The sequence below is a fragment of the Aythya ferina genome (genome assembly GCF_964211825.1).
Source record: "Aythya ferina genome assembly, chromosome: 7".
Lineage (NCBI taxonomy): Eukaryota > Metazoa > Chordata > Aves > Anseriformes > Anatidae > Aythya > Aythya ferina.
Window position 1 is genome coordinate 33266554 of NC_140302.1, and position 20480 is coordinate 33287033.

Here is a 20480-nt window from a genome sequence, read left to right on the forward strand (position 1 = left end):
AGTGTGCCCAGGTGGGCAAGGCCAGCGGCACCCTGCTCGTGTCAGGGATGGTGCAGCCAGCAGGGCCGGGGAGGTGATCGCCCCCTGTGCTCTGCGCTGGGTTCAGCTTTGGGCCCCTCACTACAAGGATATCGAGGCCCTGGAGAGCATCCAGAGGAGGGCCATGAAGCTGGGGAAGGGCCTGGGAAACAAGTCCTATGGGGAGAGGCTGAGGGCACTGGGGGTGTTCAGTCTGGAGAGAACAGGCTCAGAGGAGACCGCATTGCTCTCTACAGCTCCCTGAAAGGAAGGTGTGGGGAGCTGGGGTCGGCCTCTTCTCACAGGTATCTAGTGATAGGACCAGAGGGAATGGGCTCAGGTTCCATGAGGGGAGATTCAAGTTGGAAATGAGGAGCCATTTCTCCTCAGGAAGAGCAGCCAGGCATTGGGATGGGTTGCCCAGAGAGGTGGTGGCGTCACCATCCCTGGGGATGTTCAAGGAGAGGTTGGACGTGGTGCTTGGGGACATGGTTTAGTGGGTGATAGTGGTGGTAGGGGGTGGTTGGAGCAGATGATCTTGGAGGGTTTTTCCAAGCTTACTGATTCTCTGATTCGAATAGAGTGGAGGGTGTTGATCCCGGTGGCTTGAAAGTGGTGTGGTGATGAAGTGCAACGGTGAGGGCAGGTGCCTGTGTGCCAGCAGCTTTTCCCACGTTTTCCTTCTCCCCTGCTTTCCCAGGTGGCTCGCTGAGCTTGGTGAATGGCAGGAACCGGTGTGAGGGACGCATTGAGATCTACCAGAATGGGAGCCGGGGCACGGTGTGTGATGACGGCTGGGACCTCAGTGATGCCCAGGTTGTGTGCAGGCAGCTGGGATGCGGCTACGCTGTTTCTGCAGTGGGAAGTGCTTATTTTGGACAAGGCAGTGGCAGCATTTACCTGGACGATGTGCAGTGCGCAGGGAATGAGTCCTCCCTGTTTGAGTGCAGGAGCTCTGGCTGGGGTGTCCACAACTGTGGGCACAGTGAAGACGCAGGTGTTATCTGCTCAGGTACTGTTGGTTTTCCTCCATCAATCACAGAGCGCTTTCATAAATTGCCCCTATGTGCCTGACGTGGAGAAGGCTCGGAACTCACTTGTTCTAAGTCCCTCACTTGCATCTCTCTCTTCCTTCCTCTGCAGCTGCAGTAACCACGACGAGCCCAACTCCCACCACAACTCCAGGTACGTCTGCATCTCCCGTGGCTCCTTTCTGCGCATTCTCAGGCAGCACTGGTTAGCAGCCCGAGCAGCTTGGCGGTCTGACGCTGCCCAGTGCCAGGTGTGGAGGGTCAGGAGGGCGGTGCTGGGAGCCACACGCACCAGGGCAGGGCATGGTGATGCCCCTGGGGCTGTTACGGCCCCCGTTGGAATGACTGCAATCTTTTTGTATCCTTCTTTCCTGGAGCCCAGAACTGCACACAGGACTCAAGGTGCAGGCGTAGATGTGCTGAGTAGAGTGGGGCAAGCACTCCTTCCAACTGGCTAGCTCAGTGGTGCTTTGTGCACCCCACATCAGGGCTGGCCCTGTGGGCAATGGGGGCCCGTTGCTGGCTCGCGTTGAGCTTGCATCCACCAAACCCCCCCAATCCCTTTCGAAGGAGCACGAGAGTCACAGAATAGAAGGATGGGAGAGCGGAGGCAGGCGAAAGCAGAGCCTAATAGCGTGGAGGTTGGCAATAGCGGTGGCCTGAAAGTGGTGTGGGGCTGAAATGCAATGGTGAGGGCAGGTGCCTGTGTGCCAGCAGCTTTTCCCACGTTTTCCTTGTTCCCTGCTTTCCCAGGTGGCTCGCTGAGCTTGGTGAACGGCAGGAACCGGTGTGAGGGGCGCATTGAGATCTACCAGAATGGGAGCCGGGGCACGGTGTGTGATGACGGCTGGGACCTCAATGATGCCCAGGTTGTGTGCAGGCAGCTGGGATGCGGCTACGCTGTTTCTGCATTTGGAAGTGCCTATTTTGGACAAGGCAGTGGCAGCATTTACCTGGACGATGTGCAGTGCACCGGGAATGAGTCCTCCCTGTTTGAGTGCAGGAGCTCTGGCTGGGGCGTCCACAACTGTGCACACAGTGAAGACGCAGGCGTTCTCTGCTCAGGTACTGTTGGTTTTCCTCCATCAATCATGTCATGCTTTCATAGATTGCCCCCACATTGCCTGTTGGGGAGAAGGTTCAGTGCTACATTTCCCATTCCTATTTTGCTCTGTTGCCATGCTGGATGCCCGTGCTGAGATCCCCACGCTCTACATTGCCAGCGTGACAGGGCAGCAGTGACATCCCCAGTGCTGGCAGCAAACTTGGTCACGCGCCTTCCTCCCATAGTCCCTCACTTGCTTCTTTCTCTTCCTTCCTCTGTAGCTGCAATAACCACGACGACAACCCCAAGTCCCGCAACTCCAGGTACGTCTGCATCTCCCCTGGCTCCTTTCTTCAGGCTCGGAGAACTCAGAGCTCAGGGCTGCACCATGCCCTGTCCAGATTGCACCGGCATCATGAGTGGTGTTCCCCTGGCTTTCGTGTTGGGGCTTATTCTCTCTCCTATCTTAATTGATGATGTGTATGGGAGAATTAAGTGCCCCCTCAGTAGGTTTTAAGTCAACGCCAAGTTGTGAGGAAGTGTCAATCTTCTGGAGGTAGAAAGTCCCTGCAGAGGGACCTGGTCAGGTTGGATCGATGGGCAGAGCCCCAGGGGATGAGGTTCAACATGGCTAAGTGTCAGATCCTGCATATTGGTCACAGCAACCCCGTGCATCGCTACAGTCTTGGGGCAGAGGGGCTGGAAAGCTGTGCATGAAAAAGGAGCTGGGGGAGCTGGTCAGTGCTCACCTCAACACGAGCCGGCAGTGTGCCCAGGTGGGCAAGGCCAGCGGCACCCTGCTCGTGTCAGGGATGGTGCAGCCAGCAGGGCCGGGGAGGTGATCGCCCCCTGTGCTCTGCGCTGGGTTCAGCTTTGGGCCCCTCACTACAAGGACAGCGAGGCCCTGGAGAGCGTCCAGAGGAGGGCCATGAAGCTGGGGAAGGGCCTGGGAAACAAGTCCTATGGGGAGAGGCTGAGGGCACTGGGGGTGTTCAGTCTGGAGAGAACAGGCTCAGAGGAGACCGCATTGCTCTCTACAGCTCCCTGAAAGGAAGGTGTGGGGAGCTGGGGTCGGCCTCTTCTCACAGGTATCTAGTGATAGGACCAGAGGGAATGGGCTCAGGTTCCATGAGGGGAGATTCAAGTTGGAAATGAGGAGCCATTTCTCCTCAGGAAGAGCAGCCAGGCATTGGGATGGGTTGCCCAGAGAGGTGGTGGCGTCACCATCCCTGGGGATGTTCAAGGAGAGGTTGGACGTGGTGCTTGGGGACATGGTTTAGTGGGTGATAGTGGTGGTAGGGGGTGGTTGGAGCAGATGATCTTGGAGGGTTTTTCCAAGCTTACTGATTCTCTGATTCGAATAGAGTGGAGGGTGTTGATCCCGGTGGCTTGAAAGTGGTGTGGTGATGAAGTGCAACGGTGAGGGCAGGTGCCTGTGTGCCAGCAGCTTTTCCCACGTTTTCCTTCTCCCCTGCTTTCCCAGGTGGCTCGCTGAGCTTGGTGAATGGCAGGAACCGGTGTGAGGGACGCATTGAGATCTACCAGAATGGGAGCCGGGGCACGGTGTGTGATGACGGCTGGGACCTCAGTGATGCCCAGGTTGTGTGCAGGCAGCTGGGATGCGGCTACGCTGTTTCTGCAGTGGGAAGTGCTTATTTTGGACAAGGCAGTGGCAGCATTTACCTGGACGATGTGCAGTGCGCAGGGAATGAGTCCTCCCTGTTTGAGTGCAGGAGCTCTGGCTGGGGTGTCCACAACTGTGGGCACAGTGAAGACGCAGGTGTTATCTGCTCAGGTACTGTTGGTTTTCCTCCATCAATCACAGAGCGCTTTCATAAATTGCCCCTATGTGCCTGACGTGGAGAAGGCTCGGAACTCACTTGTTCTAAGTCCCTCACTTGCATCTCTCTCTTCCTTCCTCTGCAGCTGCAGTAACCACGACGAGCCCAACTCCCACCACAACTCCAGGTACGTCTGCATCTCCCGTGGCTCCTTTCTGCGCATTCTCAGGCAGCACTGGTTAGCAGCCCGAGCAGCTTGGCGGTCTGACGCTGCCCAGTGCCAGGTGTGGAGGGTCAGGAGGGCGGTGCTGGGAGCCACACGCACCAGGGCAGGGCATGGTGATGCCCCTGGGGCTGTTACGGCCCCCGTTGGAATGACTGCAATCTTTTTGTATCCTTCTTTCCTGGAGCCCAGAACTGCACACAGGACTCAAGGTGCAGGCGTAGATGTGCTGAGTAGAGTGGGGCAAGCACTCCTTCCAACTGGCTAGCTCAGTGGTGCTTTGTGCACCCCACATCAGGGCTGGCCCTGTGGGCAATGGGGGCCCGTTGCTGGCTCGCGTTGAGCTTGCATCCACCAAACCCCCCCAATCCCTTTCGAAGGAGCACGAGAGTCACAGAATAGAAGGATGGGAGAGCGGAGGCAGGCGAAAGCAGAGCCTAATAGCGTGGAGGTTGGCAATAGCGGTGGCCTGAAAGTGGTGTGGGGCTGAAATGCAATGGTGAGGGCAGGTGCCTGTGTGCCAGCAGCTTTTCCCACGTTTTCCTTGTTCCCTGCTTTCCCAGGTGGCTCGCTGAGCTTGGTGAACGGCAGGAACCGGTGTGAGGGGCGCATTGAGATCTACCAGAATGGGAGCCGGGGCACGGTGTGTGATGACGGCTGGGACCTCAATGATGCCCAGGTTGTGTGCAGGCAGCTGGGATGCGGCTACGCTGTTTCTGCATTTGGAAGTGCCTATTTTGGACAAGGCAGTGGCAGCATTTACCTGGACGATGTGCAGTGCACCGGGAATGAGTCCTCCCTGTTTGAGTGCAGGAGCTCTGGCTGGGGCGTCCACAACTGTGCACACAGTGAAGACGCAGGCGTTCTCTGCTCAGGTACTGTTGGTTTTCCTCCATCAATCATGTCATGCTTTCATAGATTGCCCCCACATTGCCTGTTGGGGAGAAGGTTCAGTGCTACATTTCCCATTCCTATTTTGCTCTGTTGCCATGCTGGATGCCCGTGCTGAGATCCCCACGCTCTACATTGCCAGCGTGACAGGGCAGCAGTGACATCCCCAGTGCTGGCAGCAAACTTGGTCACGCGCCTTCCTCCCATAGTCCCTCACTTGCTTCTTTCTCTTCCTTCCTCTGTAGCTGCAATAACCACGACGACAACCCCAAGTCCCGCAACTCCAGGTACGTCTGCATCTCCCCTGGCTCCTTTCTTCAGGCTCGGAGAACTCAGAGCTCAGGGCTGCACCATGCCCTGTCCAGATTGCACCGGCATCATGAGTGGTGTTCCCCTGGCTTTCGTGTTGGGGCTTATTCTCTCTCCTATCTTAATTGATGATGTGTATGGGAGAATTAAGTGCCCCCTCAGTAGGTTTTAAGTCAACGCCAAGTTGTGAGGAAGTGTCAATCTTCTGGAGGTAGAAAGTCCCTGCAGAGGGACCTGGTCAGGTTGGATCGATGGGCAGAGCCCCAGGGGATGAGGTTCAACATGGCTAAGTGTCAGATCCTGCATATTGGTCACAGCAACCCCGTGCATCGCTACAGTCTTGGGGCAGAGGGGCTGGAAAGCTGTGCATGAAAAAGGAGCTGGGGGAGCTGGTCAGTGCTCACCTCAACACGAGCCGGCAGTGTGCCCAGGTGGGCAAGGCCAGCGGCACCCTGCTCGTGTCAGGGATGGTGCAGCCAGCAGGGCCGGGGAGGTGATCGCCCCCTGTGCTCTGCGCTGGGTTCAGCTTTGGGCCCCTCACTACAAGGACAGCGAGGCCCTGGAGAGCGTCCAGAGGAGGGCCATGAAGCTGGGGAAGGGCCTGGGAAACAAGTCCTATGGGGAGAGGCTGAGGGCACTGGGGGTGTTCAGTCTGGAGAGAACAGGCTCAGAGGAGACCGCATTGCTCTCTACAGCTCCCTGAAAGGAAGGTGTGGGGAGCTGGGGTCGGCCTCTTCTCACAGGTATCTAGTGATAGGACCAGAGGGAATGGGCTCAGGTTCCATGAGGGGAGATTCAAGTTGGAAATGAGGAGCCATTTCTCCTCAGGAAGAGCAGCCAGGCATTGGGATGGGTTGCCCAGAGAGGTGGTGGCGTCACCATCCCTGGGGATGTTCAAGGAGAGGTTGGACGTGGTGCTTGGGGACATGGTTTAGTGGGTGATAGTGGTGGTAGGGGGTGGTTGGAGCAGATGATCTTGGAGGGTTTTTCCAAGCTTACTGATTCTCTGATTCGAATAGAGTGGAGGGTGTTGATCCCGGTGGCTTGAAAGTGGTGTGGTGATGAAGTGCAACGGTGAGGGCAGGTGCCTGTGTGCCAGCAGCTTTTCCCACGTTTTCCTTCTCCCCTGCTTTCCCAGGTGGCTCGCTGAGCTTGGTGAATGGCAGGAACCGGTGTGAGGGACGCATTGAGATCTACCAGAATGGGAGCCGGGGCACGGTGTGTGATGACGGCTGGGACCTCAGTGATGCCCAGGTTGTGTGCAGGCAGCTGGGATGCGGCTACGCTGTTTCTGCAGTGGGAAGTGCTTATTTTGGACAAGGCAGTGGCAGCATTTACCTGGACGATGTGCAGTGCGCAGGGAATGAGTCCTCCCTGTTTGAGTGCAGGAGCTCTGGCTGGGGTGTCCACAACTGTGGGCACAGTGAAGACGCAGGTGTTATCTGCTCAGGTACTGTTGGTTTTCCTCCATCAATCACAGAGCGCTTTCATAAATTGCCCCTATGTGCCTGACGTGGAGAAGGCTCGGAACTCACTTGTTCTAAGTCCCTCACTTGCATCTCTCTCTTCCTTCCTCTGCAGCTGCAGTAACCACGACGAGCCCAACTCCCACCACAACTCCAGGTACGTCTGCATCTCCCGTGGCTCCTTTCTGCGCATTCTCAGGCAGCACTGGTTAGCAGCCCGAGCAGCTTGGCGGTCTGACGCTGCCCAGTGCCAGGTGTGGAGGGTCAGGAGGGCGGTGCTGGGAGCCACACGCACCAGGGCAGGGCATGGTGATGCCCCTGGGGCTGTTACGGCCCCCGTTGGAATGACTGCAATCTTTTTGTATCCTTCTTTCCTGGAGCCCAGAACTGCACACAGGACTCAAGGTGCAGGCGTAGATGTGCTGAGTAGAGTGGGGCAAGCACTCCTTCCAACTGGCTAGCTCAGTGGTGCTTTGTGCACCCCACATCAGGGCTGGCCCTGTGGGCAATGGGGGCCCGTTGCTGGCTCGCGTTGAGCTTGCATCCACCAAACCCCCCCAATCCCTTTCGAAGGAGCACGAGAGTCACAGAATAGAAGGATGGGAGAGCGGAGGCAGGCGAAAGCAGAGCCTAATAGCGTGGAGGTTGGCAATAGCGGTGGCCTGAAAGTGGTGTGGGGCTGAAATGCAATGGTGAGGGCAGGTGCCTGTGTGCCAGCAGCTTTTCCCACGTTTTCCTTGTTCCCTGCTTTCCCAGGTGGCTCGCTGAGCTTGGTGAACGGCAGGAACCGGTGTGAGGGGCGCATTGAGATCTACCAGAATGGGAGCCGGGGCACGGTGTGTGATGACGGCTGGGACCTCAATGATGCCCAGGTTGTGTGCAGGCAGCTGGGATGCGGCTACGCTGTTTCTGCATTTGGAAGTGCCTATTTTGGACAAGGCAGTGGCAGCATTTACCTGGACGATGTGCAGTGCACCGGGAATGAGTCCTCCCTGTTTGAGTGCAGGAGCTCTGGCTGGGGCGTCCACAACTGTGCACACAGTGAAGACGCAGGCGTTCTCTGCTCAGGTACTGTTGGTTTTCCTCCATCAATCATGTCATGCTTTCATAGATTGCCCCCACATTGCCTGTTGGGGAGAAGGTTCAGTGCTACATTTCCCATTCCTATTTTGCTCTGTTGCCATGCTGGATGCCCGTGCTGAGATCCCCACGCTCTACATTGCCAGCGTGACAGGGCAGCAGTGACATCCCCAGTGCTGGCAGCAAACTTGGTCACGCGCCTTCCTCCCATAGTCCCTCACTTGCTTCTTTCTCTTCCTTCCTCTGTAGCTGCAATAACCACGACGACAACCCCAAGTCCCGCAACTCCAGGTACGTCTGCATCTCCCCTGGCTCCTTTCTTCAGGCTCGGAGAACTCAGAGCTCAGGGCTGCACCATGCCCTGTCCAGATTGCACCGGCATCATGAGTGGTGTTCCCCTGGCTTTCGTGTTGGGGCTTATTCTCTCTCCTATCTTAATTGATGATGTGTATGGGAGAATTAAGTGCCCCCTCAGTAGGTTTTAAGTCAACGCCAAGTTGTGAGGAAGTGTCAATCTTCTGGAGGTAGAAAGTCCCTGCAGAGGGACCTGGTCAGGTTGGATCGATGGGCAGAGCCCCAGGGGATGAGGTTCAACATGGCTAAGTGTCAGATCCTGCATATTGGTCACAGCAACCCCGTGCATCGCTACAGTCTTGGGGCAGAGGGGCTGGAAAGCTGTGCATGAAAAAGGAGCTGGGGGAGCTGGTCAGTGCTCACCTCAACACGAGCCGGCAGTGTGCCCAGGTGGGCAAGGCCAGCGGCACCCTGCTCGTGTCAGGGATGGTGCAGCCAGCAGGGCCGGGGAGGTGATCGCCCCCTGTGCTCTGCGCTGGGTTCAGCTTTGGGCCCCTCACTACAAGGACAGCGAGGCCCTGGAGAGCGTCCAGAGGAGGGCCATGAAGCTGGGGAAGGGCCTGGGAAACAAGTCCTATGGGGAGAGGCTGAGGGCACTGGGGGTGTTCAGTCTGGAGAGAACAGGCTCAGAGGAGACCGCATTGCTCTCTACAGCTCCCTGAAAGGAAGGTGTGGGGAGCTGGGGTCGGCCTCTTCTCACAGGTATCTAGTGATAGGACCAGAGGGAATGGGCTCAGGTTCCATGAGGGGAGATTCAAGTTGGAAATGAGGAGCCATTTCTCCTCAGGAAGAGCAGCCAGGCATTGGGATGGGTTGCCCAGAGAGGTGGTGGCGTCACCATCCCTGGGGATGTTCAAGGAGAGGTTGGACGTGGTGCTTGGGGACATGGTTTAGTGGGTGATAGTGGTGGTAGGGGGTGGTTGGAGCAGATGATCTTGGAGGGTTTTTCCAAGCTTACTGATTCTCTGATTCGAATAGAGTGGAGGGTGTTGATCCCGGTGGCTTGAAAGTGGTGTGGTGATGAAGTGCAACGGTGAGGGCAGGTGCCTGTGTGCCAGCAGCTTTTCCCACGTTTTCCTTCTCCCCTGCTTTCCCAGGTGGCTCGCTGAGCTTGGTGAATGGCAGGAACCGGTGTGAGGGACGCATTGAGATCTACCAGAATGGGAGCCGGGGCACGGTGTGTGATGACGGCTGGGACCTCAGTGATGCCCAGGTTGTGTGCAGGCAGCTGGGATGCGGCTACGCTGTTTCTGCAGTGGGAAGTGCTTATTTTGGACAAGGCAGTGGCAGCATTTACCTGGACGATGTGCAGTGCGCAGGGAATGAGTCCTCCCTGTTTGAGTGCAGGAGCTCTGGCTGGGGTGTCCACAACTGTGGGCACAGTGAAGACGCAGGTGTTATCTGCTCAGGTACTGTTGGTTTTCCTCCATCAATCACAGAGCGCTTTCATAAATTGCCCCTATGTGCCTGACGTGGAGAAGGCTCGGAACTCACTTGTTCTAAGTCCCTCACTTGCATCTCTCTCTTCCTTCCTCTGCAGCTGCAGTAACCACGACGAGCCCAACTCCCACCACAACTCCAGGTACGTCTGCATCTCCCGTGGCTCCTTTCTGCGCATTCTCAGGCAGCACTGGTTAGCAGCCCGAGCAGCTTGGCGGTCTGACGCTGCCCAGTGCCAGGTGTGGAGGGTCAGGAGGGCGGTGCTGGGAGCCACACGCACCAGGGCAGGGCATGGTGATGCCCCTGGGGCTGTTACGGCCCCCGTTGGAATGACTGCAATCTTTTTGTATCCTTCTTTCCTGGAGCCCAGAACTGCACACAGGACTCAAGGTGCAGGCGTAGATGTGCTGAGTAGAGTGGGGCAAGCACTCCTTCCAACTGGCTAGCTCAGTGGTGCTTTGTGCACCCCACATCAGGGCTGGCCCTGTGGGCAATGGGGGCCCGTTGCTGGCTCGCGTTGAGCTTGCATCCACCAAACCCCCCCAATCCCTTTCGAAGGAGCACGAGAGTCACAGAATAGAAGGACGGGAGAGCCGAGCCAAGGGAAAGTGGACAGTGAAATGGAGTGCACTCTCAGCACATTTGCTGATATCACTAAGCTATGCCATGTGGTCGACACGTTGGAGGGAAAGGATGCTGTCCAGAGGGACCTGGGCATGCTTGAGAGGTGGGCCTGTGTGAACCTCCATGGGTTCAACAGGGCCAAGTGTTATGTTCTGTGTCTGGATCAGGGAATACCCAGCACAAATAGAGGCTGGGCCGAGCACAGATTGAGAGCAGCTGTGAGGAGAAGTTTTGCTGATGAATGAGAACATCTACATGAGACAGCAATGCGTGCCTGCGGCCCAGAAAGCCAACTGTAGCCTGGGTTTACCAGGAGCAGCACAGACAGCAGCGTGAGCGAGGGGATTCTCCTCCTCTGCTCTGCTCTTCTGAGACCCCACCAAGAGTCCTGTGTTCAGCTGTGGGACCCCAGTGCAAGAAGGAATATCGAAGTACAAGAACTAGTCTAGAGAGGGGCCACTAAGAGATGATCTGGAGACGGGCTGGAGAATCTCTCCTGTGAAGACAGGCTGAGGGAGTTGGGGTTGTTCAGCCTGAAGAAGAGATGGCTCCGGGGAGGCCTTACTACAGCCTTCCATTATCTACCTAGCACTAAGGAGTGATGCAGGAAAGCTGGGGAGGGACTCTTTGTCAGGTTGTAGAAGAGGTGATAGAAGGGGTAACAGCTTTAAACTACAAGAGGGTAGATTTAGATTAGATATAAGGAGGAAATTCTTCCCTTGGAGGGTGGTGAGTCCCTGGCATAGGTTGCCCAGAGAAGTTGTGGATGGCCCATCCCTGGAAGTGTTCAAGGCCAGGCTGGATGGGGCTTTGGGGTCTGGTGAAAGGTGTCCCTGGCCATGGTGTGGGAGTTGTAATGAGATGGTCTTTAGGGTCCCTGACAACCCAAACCATTTTGCGATTCTCTGATTCTGTAAAAGGCACAGTCTAATAGAGCAGAGTGTGGTGATCCTGGTGGCCTGAAAGTGGTGTGGGGATGAAATGCAACGGTGAGGGCAGGTGCCTGTGTGCCAGCAGCTTTTCCCACGTTTTCCTTCTCCCCTGCTTTCCCAGGTGGCTCGCTGAGCTTGGTGAATGGCAGTAACCGGTGTGAGGGACGCATTGAGATCAACCACTATGGGAGCTGGGGCACGGTGTGTGATGACGGCTGGGACCTCAGTGATGCCCAGGTTGTGTGCAGGCAGCTGGGATGCGGCTACGCTGTTTCTGCAGTGGGAAGTGCTTATTTTGGACAAGGCAGTGGCAGCATTTACCTGGACGATGTGCAGTGCACCGGGAGTGAGTCCTCCCTGTTTGAGTGCAGGAGCTCTGGCTGGGGCGTCCACAATTGTGGGCACTATGAAGACGCAGGTGTTATCTGTTCAGGTACCATTGGTTTTCGTCCATAAATCACATTGTGTTTTCATAAATTGCCCCTACTTTGCCTAACATGGAGATGGTTCGGAGCCACATTTTCCATTTCTTTTTCTACTCTGTTCCCATGCTGGATGCCTGTGCTGAGACCCCCATGCTCTGCATTGCCAGCACGACCAGGCAGCAGCAAATTCATCATTTTTGGTAGAAAACCTGGTCAGTCTCCTTCCTCCCATAGTCCCTCACTTGCTTCTTTCTCTTTCTTCCTCAGGAGCTATAAATTCCACGGCGAGCCCATATCCCACCACAACTCCAGGTACATCTGTATTTCCTGTGGCTCCTTTCTGTGCATTCTTTTCGGGCAGCACTGGTTAGCAGCCCAAGCAGCTTGGCGGTCTGACACTGCCCAGTGCCTGGCTTGGATGGGCAGGAGGCAGTTCTTGGAGCTGCACGCACCCGGGCAGGGCATGGTGCTGCCCCTGGGGCTGTCGTGTTCCTTGCTTGCAGGCATGGAGATTGGAAATCTTCACAAGAAATTTTGCTTTGTTTCTCAACACGTATCTCTTCAGGGACAATACTCCTCCCTTGTGATTTTGGACTACACTTTTTAATAGCCCAGTTTGGTGGTTGAATAAATACCTCAAACTCTGTTCTTATTCCAGTTTTAATTACTCTATGTGTGTTTGCATTTTTCACTATTTTCCTCTGCATGTATTTTGTTTTGTGTTAGTTACTAATGCATAGACTGGAATTGTAGGAATTGCATGCTTTAATTTATTCTATATAATTAATTATTTTTTATTCTTGAATCCCACACACTGCTCTTCTATGACTCAGTTTCTTTTGGCGATAAATTTCAGCCTCTGTTGATTTTGTTTCTGATCTTTTCTATACCTTATATTATTTGGGCCAGTGTCTCTTTCTGTCTCTTGTACACATATATGTCTTAAGTCCACCAACTTCAAAGTACCACAGAAGAGTCAGAATACTTTGATTAAATCACCCTTGTAGTCTCAGTTACAAGAGCATATCCATCCAGTTTCTCTAGAGACTTTACCAGTTGTTGCTATGGCTTGGGTACATAAAATGTGTATTTATTTGTTCGTAGGCAAATCTGTGTGAATCACATCTGTATTACTTTTGTTTGTTTGTTTGTTTGTTTTTCAGCTAGAAAATATTTTTGTGGTGGATTATTGTCAAGATCCTCCGGAACAATTCAGAGTCCTCTTTATCCTTCAAATTATCCAGATAATGCAAATTGTTTGTGGGAAATACAAGTGATGAATAATTTCCGCATTGCACTCACATTTAGAAGCATTCAGTAAGTAAATTTCTTGTTGCTTGGGCAATAAATAGGGCCCAAATCTCAACTGAAAGCACAGTTCCCAAGCGTATTTCCAAAACTTATAAAGAAATTTTAAATATTATTTGGAAATGGTGTGAGCGCAGTATCTTATTTATTGTTTGTTCAGCACTTACAAACTGAAGTTTACCGAATGTGTTTACCCTATATTCATGTTGTTTCCTCAGGTTGCAAGGTGGATGCCAGAACGATTATATTGAGATCTATGATGGGCCACCCAATACTTCTCCTCTGCTTCAAAGAATTTGTTCTGGTTATAATGTTGCCTACACATCATCCTCAAACCTAATGACCATCAGATTTCACAGTGACTCTAGATATTCAAGTAGAGGGTTTTATGCTGAATATCATTCTTTTCCAGCAGATCAGAATACCAGTAAGTTTCCTTCGCTTAATAATGTTTTCTTTGCTAAAAGGCTTTTATACCCTGATTTTATTTGCCAGATAATTATTTGTTAACATTGTTGAGCCACTCCCACAAAGATGATATTCCTTCTTTAATTTCATAAATAGCTACTGACTGATCACTTTAATAAAACAATTACTTTTTACTTTAAAAAACCTTCAATTATGTAATTAGTTGTCCTTAGATGTTTTCTGTGATGGTCAGTCTAAACTTATCTTTCTTCTTATCACCTCATTACTTGCACTCTTTTTTTTTTTTCTTTTTTTTATCCTTGTGGACAAATTTTCATAGAATCATAGAAATATTGGTTAGAAAGACTATCTGGAATTTTTCTACTCCAACTTTTCCAAGCAGAGCTATTACCTACACCATATCAACACCATTTATCTATCGATGAAGGCAAAATTGAAGCCTCAGAAACCTCAGGCTTCTGAGGTTTGTAAGAGACTATTCATATCTAAGTGTAAGGTGTAAAAATAAGTGTTCTGGTTTATAAACTCTCTCCCCTAAACGGTAGTAGCTTTTGCATTTGGTGAAGTTTTAACATGTAAGCATTATCAATTACCTGAATTCACTAATAATTCATATTTTCTTCACTAGCCCTTGTATGCTTGCCAACATACATGCATGCAGTTATACAGACAAGCTATCTCCAGTCACAAGGCTACCCAGCATGGAGCATCAGCTTGTCTGATCCTTCTTGTAGACCAACAATTACATCGACTCAGGTTATATTCAACATTCCATACAACAGCTGTGGTACACGTAGACAGGTGGGTGTTGATGTATTCTTGAGAGGTCTCCAGGCCTGGGCATAGAAATTTGATAGACATTTGGAAAACTGTCAAGAATCACAAGGGGCATTGTGGTCCAATGGTATTCAAAACACAGAAAATAATCATGCATTTTGGGAGGCTAGGGTCTGTTAAACATTCCTACGTGTCCTTCCCAAGTATTAGGTAGTCTCTGTATCTATTTCAGAGTGATGTTCTAGAGAAGAAAATGTAGGATAGAGTTGAGCAAACAATCCCATCCAGGATGCCTTGGGTTTTTGTGTATGACATATGAGGAAAAATATCTTTACTGTGAAGGTGACAGAGCACTGAAAGAGGTTGCCCAGAGAGGTGGTGGAGTGATCCTGTCCAATGTTCTTTAGGTGACTCTGCTTGAGCAGGTGGGTTGGACTAGATGATCTCCAGACATCCATTCCAACCTCAACCATTCTGTGATTATGTGATTCTGTGGCATGTTCTTTCTGAATAATATGAGACCTGTCACATACATAAGTTTATACTACACAGTGTGAACATGACTACATGTATTAATTTTGCTCTTATCTAATGTGTTGAACAGGGTGACAATGAAACGATCACCTATTCCAATGTGATAAAAGCCTCTGTTTCTGGTTCCATCATCAAGAGGCAAAAGGATCTTCAGTTGCACATTAACTGCAAAATGCTCCAGAACACCTGGGTGCAAGTAATGTACATTGCTGATGACGTTGTTAATGTCGCTGAAACCCAATACGGTAGATATGATGTGAACCTGACGTTCTACAATTCCTCATCGTTCCTGTGGCCAGTGCATGACTTTCCTTACTACGTTGACCTGAATCAGGTTTTGTACCTTCAAGCTTCTCTTTACAGCTCTGACCCAAACCTGGTGTTGTTCGTGGATACATGTGTGGCATCACCTGATCCTAATAATTTTACAACACTGAACTATGAATTAATCAGAAGTGGGTAAGAATTTTCTTAGGAATTATTTTAAATCTGTGTACACAGTTCTTAAAATGCTTCATTTATGAAAGAAGTAATTTAGTGCCAGTATACATTGGTTGCAATTCTCAGTACAAATATACTTCTAAGAAAGACTTTCTGGCAAAGCCTGAATAAAATTAAATATGACAATTGAAATTCTGTTCAGAATTTGTAGTAAAGCACTGAGGTCTGAACTTGTTTCTGACATAGACGAGTGAAGAATTTCCTCCTTATATCTAATCTAAATATACCCTCTTCTAGTTTAAAGCCATTACCCATTGTCCTATCATTGTATTCCCTGACAAAAAGTTTCTCCCCAGCTTTCCTGTAGGCCCCTTTAGGTATTGGAAGGCTCACGGGAGCCTTCTGTTATGCTGTTTAGCAACAATGTTATTCAAATAGTGTTAATGATAGCCAGATAATGATAACTAGAACACAACATAGTCTGTTCAAAAAGAAAGCAAATTCCTTAGACTTTTCTTGCTATTTCAAACATCTAGGACATTTTGCTTGATTTGCTACAAAGTGTGACTTTTGATAAAACAGTCGTGTCTCTTGTAAGGAATGCAAAACAGACAAAGAGATAGAAGCATAAAAGTGTGACTCTTGGAGTCCCATTTTCTTCTAGGAAGGATAGGTGTATGCTTATTTATTTCCCTCCTGTGCTTGGTAGGATTTGAATCTTTCTGCCTCCTGGGAGGGTGTTGATATTGGTAACCTCAGCAAGGTAGGAGTGTAGTAACCTACCACTAGGCTGGAACATTACAGCGTGTATCAGGCTTAAATGTCCCAGTGTCTATTGCCTGCCAAGTGAATGGCTTCCTTTTCACACATAATGTGAATCTGAGAGAGGTTTTCCTCTTTTTGGTATTTCTTTTGATTTTTCTTTTTATTTGTAAAAATACATATTCTTTAAGCCTTGTGAGCAGGACACTCTCACAGGAGATGGAGCAAATAGACTTTTCCAGTTAGTTTTTGTTCATATATTATGGAACTGTGTCAAAGGGAAATATATTGACTGACTTTTAAATCAATAATATCCATCTATAAATATGGGTGTTGGGATATCTTGCAGTCTAAAATAAGCTGTGAAAACTGTAAGGTTTTTGTTAGGCAAATGAGCACAGTGAAATATTTATGGAGATTAAAAAAGTAACTAATGACAACTTTGAAATATTCTGGGGTAACAACTGTGGGTGAATCATTTCACGGTTGTTAAATTTATCTGGAATGACCAAGATCTAGTTTGGGTAACTGCAAAGGCTAGTCACTGATAGGAAGAGAAACTCAGTGACAAGAAAGTTAACATAACAACTTGCTCTGTGAAATGTGGAAATGTTTCACATCTGTCAAGTGTTGGGACAAGTGCTGAGCAAGGTACAGTTGGGACAGGTGTTGAGCACAGTACTCTACAAACACCGAAGGACTAGAGAGTCTATTGCTTGTCTATGATGGTGTGTATCAGAATAAGTTTTGTTCTTCCAGAGTAGAAATAGGCCCTTTCTTCTTCTGCAACAACCTGCAGGTAACCCTGTTAGCAACTGCAGAACAGATCCTCACCTGTACCTTAAACACAGAAGGCAGCAGAACTACTAGTTATTTTTCAGCTATTCATGTTTACAAGAACTTTGTTGAGTTATGAAACGTATATATTTTGATTGAAATCACTAGCACTGCTACATATTTTTGCCTTTTATTTTCTCTTGCTAAAAACATACTTTTGTTAAAAATCCTTTTGAGTTCCCTTATACTCTTACCTTCTGGTTTTATATCTGAACCTGAAGCATATTGCACAGAAACAGTGTAATAGTGTTTCTGTTTAAGACAACTAATCTGTTACTTTCATATTTCTCTCTAGGTGTGTCAAAGATTCTACCTATTCTTCTTACTATTCACCAGACAGAAGTGTCAGTCGGTTTGCCTTTAATGCATTTTCATTTGTTGGACGATACCCATCAGTCTTCCTGCAGTGTGAGCTGGTGGTGTGCAGGCACGATGACTATTCTTCCCGCTGCTATCAAGGCTGTGTTAACAGGTTCAAGAGGAATGCAGGATCTTCACAGGAAAAAATGAGTGTTATTGTTGGACCTATCCAGCTTCAGGAGGCTCCCGCTGAGAACAGAAATGCTGGTATTGGTAAATAACTTCCACTTGTATTTAATGCAGGACTCTCCATGTTGCTGTGCATATCAGTTCAGAAATCTAGTTCTGAAATATGCCTTTGCTGGTTTATTCACAACCCTTCTATAATTATTATGGGTGATTTTTTTTTTCATAGTGGATATAAAATTTTTCATAATGTTTACAGACTGTTTCCTTTTTATCTTAGATCAACTATTTATTCTGCATGTGTCAAATGGCAATTGATTAAGTTCTGGAAGAGAAATGAGATGTAATCCATCTACCTGCAGGATCTGTATTAAATTTTCAATGCTGTCCCTGCCTGATTTGCACATTTCTTATTTATTAGTGAACAATCTATAGGTCCCCTTGAAAATGTTTCCCAGTGTCCTATAGCTGGTGTTTCTACTGTCAGGAAATAGCATCTTATGGTCTTAAAGTGTAATCATTATAAATTCTTAGTTGCTTTATCATTTCTTGCCGTAATCTTTACTTGTTTGGTACGGCCACAGGATCATTTGTTAAACAATGTGTGATAAAGCAATTTATTTTCTGATCAGATCCACATTGCAGCATTTTATATCAATTTCTCTTTGCTTCACTGACTTTGAGATTAACCAGCTCAGTAAGAAAATGCAAACCACTCTGTTTGCTCTCTTGTGCACAGATCTGGCCTCTAACACCCAGGAGAGAGGGGAGTCTGAGAGCTCAGCGCCTGCTGCCAGCTCTCATGTTCCTCTGGCTGTGACTGCCGTGGTGCTGGCAGCTGCCATCCTCACTGTGGGAGGATTTCTTCTGAAGCGCAAACTGCAGGAACCCACCCCGTACCAGATAATGTGAGAGGTGACCAAACATCTGCTGGTGGAGGGTGCAATTTGAACATTACAGCGCATCTCAGCTGAGCTCCTACTTTGAGAGTCTGTCTCAAGAGACTGATTTGGGTGGCTTGAGAAAGAAGTGATTTCTTTTGCCGTGCTTATATGCATATAAAGCATATGGTAGTGTCTTACTGATATGAGATACTCTGGAGACTAATCCAAGAAAAATATTTATTTTGGGTAAAAGTATCTCCGTAATCAGCCATAAGCAAAAATATACACTTTGCACGTAAGGAATTGCTCCAGTACAACCTTCCCTGTTTTGAGGGACATGGTTCTTCACATTTAGGTGTTTCTCTGAGAAAATGTAGACCGTTTCTGAGCCTTCGTATAGAATAAGATCAAACCTGCTATGTAAACGTGTAATTAATAAAAACAAAAGAGAAAAAAAAAATTTAGAGCAATATTTTGTGTATTTGCAAATGCGCCGCCTGTGTGTTTTAGCAGGGAGCTCAAACATTTTCAGATTGAAGAACATGATTTCTTACAAAGTGAATTTACCAAGCAATGATACGTGTTCTCGTTCTTACGCATTTCTAAACCTGTAGTGGTGGGTGGAAGAGAGAGTGTACGTAAGTTACCATAAGGAAGTGTCACCGATCTCCTATCCCCATGTGAAAACACAATAAAAACAGCAATAAAGGAAGAACCTCCTTGGAAGAACTCACTCACCATGGTGGAAAGGTCACTGGTGTTCGATTGAGAAATGCACCTCTTCAGACTTTCCTATTTTCTTTTGAGCTGTGAAAGATGAATGTTGGGAGCAACATAATGTACTATGCTTGAGGTGGACCAGAGACCAGGTAGTGACCTATATTCCAGTGTAACATCCTGTCCTGATGTGGAGGATGTGGGCAGCTCAGTGGGAATAATCACTTTAGCCTGTATTATAAAAAAGGTCATGTTCTAAAGTAAACGTGCTTAGAAAAAGGCCCCTCCGCTAAGAACCATCCCTCCTGTCCCACCACATTCAGGAGCTCTTCTAGTGGTAAATCCAGTTGATTTGACTCACCTATAGATGGTTTTGATCTGCTTGCCTCTTCACTATTAAACCAATGCAAACGGATTTATAATGACACTTTTCACGTGACACAGGCAACAGAGCCCAAGAGGCCATCAAGAAACCCAATAAATTCAACTACGCCACCTCACTGGATCCTAACTTGAGCATTCAGACTGTTGTTCCTTTGTGCAGAAGTCTGTGGATACCCTCATTCCATTGTAGATGGTTTTTGGGTAGTCATGAATGAAAGCTGATTAGTCTTCTGTGTCCTTTCAATGGCTTTCATCTGAACCTCACAAAAGTCAGTATGTCTGCAGAAGTCTCCTGCAGAAATAGGCAGCAGAACTGAAAGTGTTTTCAAAGCTTAATGGATCTTCTTTCACAGACTAATGTGCTGAAAAAAAAAAAAAAAAAAAAAAAAAACATTTCAAGCTGCCAGAAAAGTCCTACAGGTCCTACAGAGAAAATATGCATTATTACAAGAGACCTAAGAGACCAATGGGAAGGACGAAAACATGCTTTGTGTGTTATTTGCATTAATTAATTCAATTTAATATGAACATTACATTTATCTACTCCTACTGCGCAGATTGCTTGATAATTAAGATCTCTAGAAATATGTAGATCTTTGACATTTGTAGCAAAGAATTAATTAGTGAAGAATGTACTGAGAAATAAGTAATCTGTGCTGTTCCTTTACCTGGACAGCTACATGGGTATTTTTTCCATTTGAGCCATCTGGGAATCATTTGTTTTTTTCCCCTTCCTCCCCTGCCTTTTCAGTTATTGCAAGAGTTTGGAGAAGAATTGCTATCCATCATTTTTTCTTGCTTCACTGATTGCAGTGTTTGATTGGTCAGCCAATATACTGTATTTTTTCTGCTTCTTGCCAAGTTGTCAAAACCAGAAGAATATGAATAGTGAATACGAAGTCTTGGGTACATTTCCTCATTCAAGTACAAATGTGGTTATTTGGATAAAGAATAAATATATTTACCCTTCATTTACGTTTGCTTTCAAGGCTTCCAACATTATATTTGGCCTCTTGTGTTTTGCACTTCCTTCTTCCATTCCAATAATGCTGGCCTTTGTGGAAAGACCTTCTCGGTCATTCTGTTGGGCTCCTTGACTTCAATATTCTTCCTTGATGACTGTCCATGGATGCAATAAATTTGTATATGACAAGAATTGTGCCACAGATTTTGACTCCTGGTAATGCCATCCAAGCCATGGTGGCCGTAGAAGTAAGAATCAGATGAAGAACAATATTTTGGCTCTGCAATCTTAGGATAGTCATCAGCCTTTTATCTTAAAATAGTTAAAACAGGAAAAGA

At 48.8% G+C, this 20480-nt stretch overlaps 1 protein-coding gene across 1 annotated transcript in view; it reads left to right on the forward strand.

Moving 5' to 3' along the window:
- The window catches only part of DMBT1 (deleted in malignant brain tumors 1), a gene marked incomplete at its 3' end in the record, with an annotated part of 83895 nt that overhangs the window by 18465 nt on the left and 44950 nt on the right, over positions 1–20480 (forward strand). The window contains exons 23-45 of the mRNA XM_084525505.1: positions 719–1030; positions 1162–1203; positions 1803–2114; positions 2376–2417; positions 3578–3889; positions 4021–4062; positions 4662–4973; positions 5235–5276; positions 6437–6748; positions 6880–6921; positions 7521–7832; positions 8094–8135; positions 9296–9607; positions 9739–9780; positions 11316–11627; positions 11887–11931; positions 12783–12936; positions 13146–13354; positions 13985–14157; positions 14738–15126; positions 17003–17280; positions 17933–18103; positions 19239–19340. Coding sequence (XP_084381631.1) covers positions 719–1030; positions 1162–1203; positions 1803–2114; positions 2376–2417; positions 3578–3889; positions 4021–4062; positions 4662–4973; positions 5235–5276; positions 6437–6748; positions 6880–6921; positions 7521–7832; positions 8094–8135; positions 9296–9607; positions 9739–9780; positions 11316–11627; positions 11887–11931; positions 12783–12936; positions 13146–13354; positions 13985–14157; positions 14738–15126; positions 17003–17280; positions 17933–18103; positions 19239–19340 — 4311 coding nt within the window. The remainder of the gene's footprint in view (positions 1–718; positions 1031–1161; positions 1204–1802; positions 2115–2375; positions 2418–3577; positions 3890–4020; positions 4063–4661; positions 4974–5234; positions 5277–6436; positions 6749–6879; positions 6922–7520; positions 7833–8093; positions 8136–9295; positions 9608–9738; positions 9781–11315; positions 11628–11886; positions 11932–12782; positions 12937–13145; positions 13355–13984; positions 14158–14737; positions 15127–17002; positions 17281–17932; positions 18104–19238; positions 19341–20480) is intronic.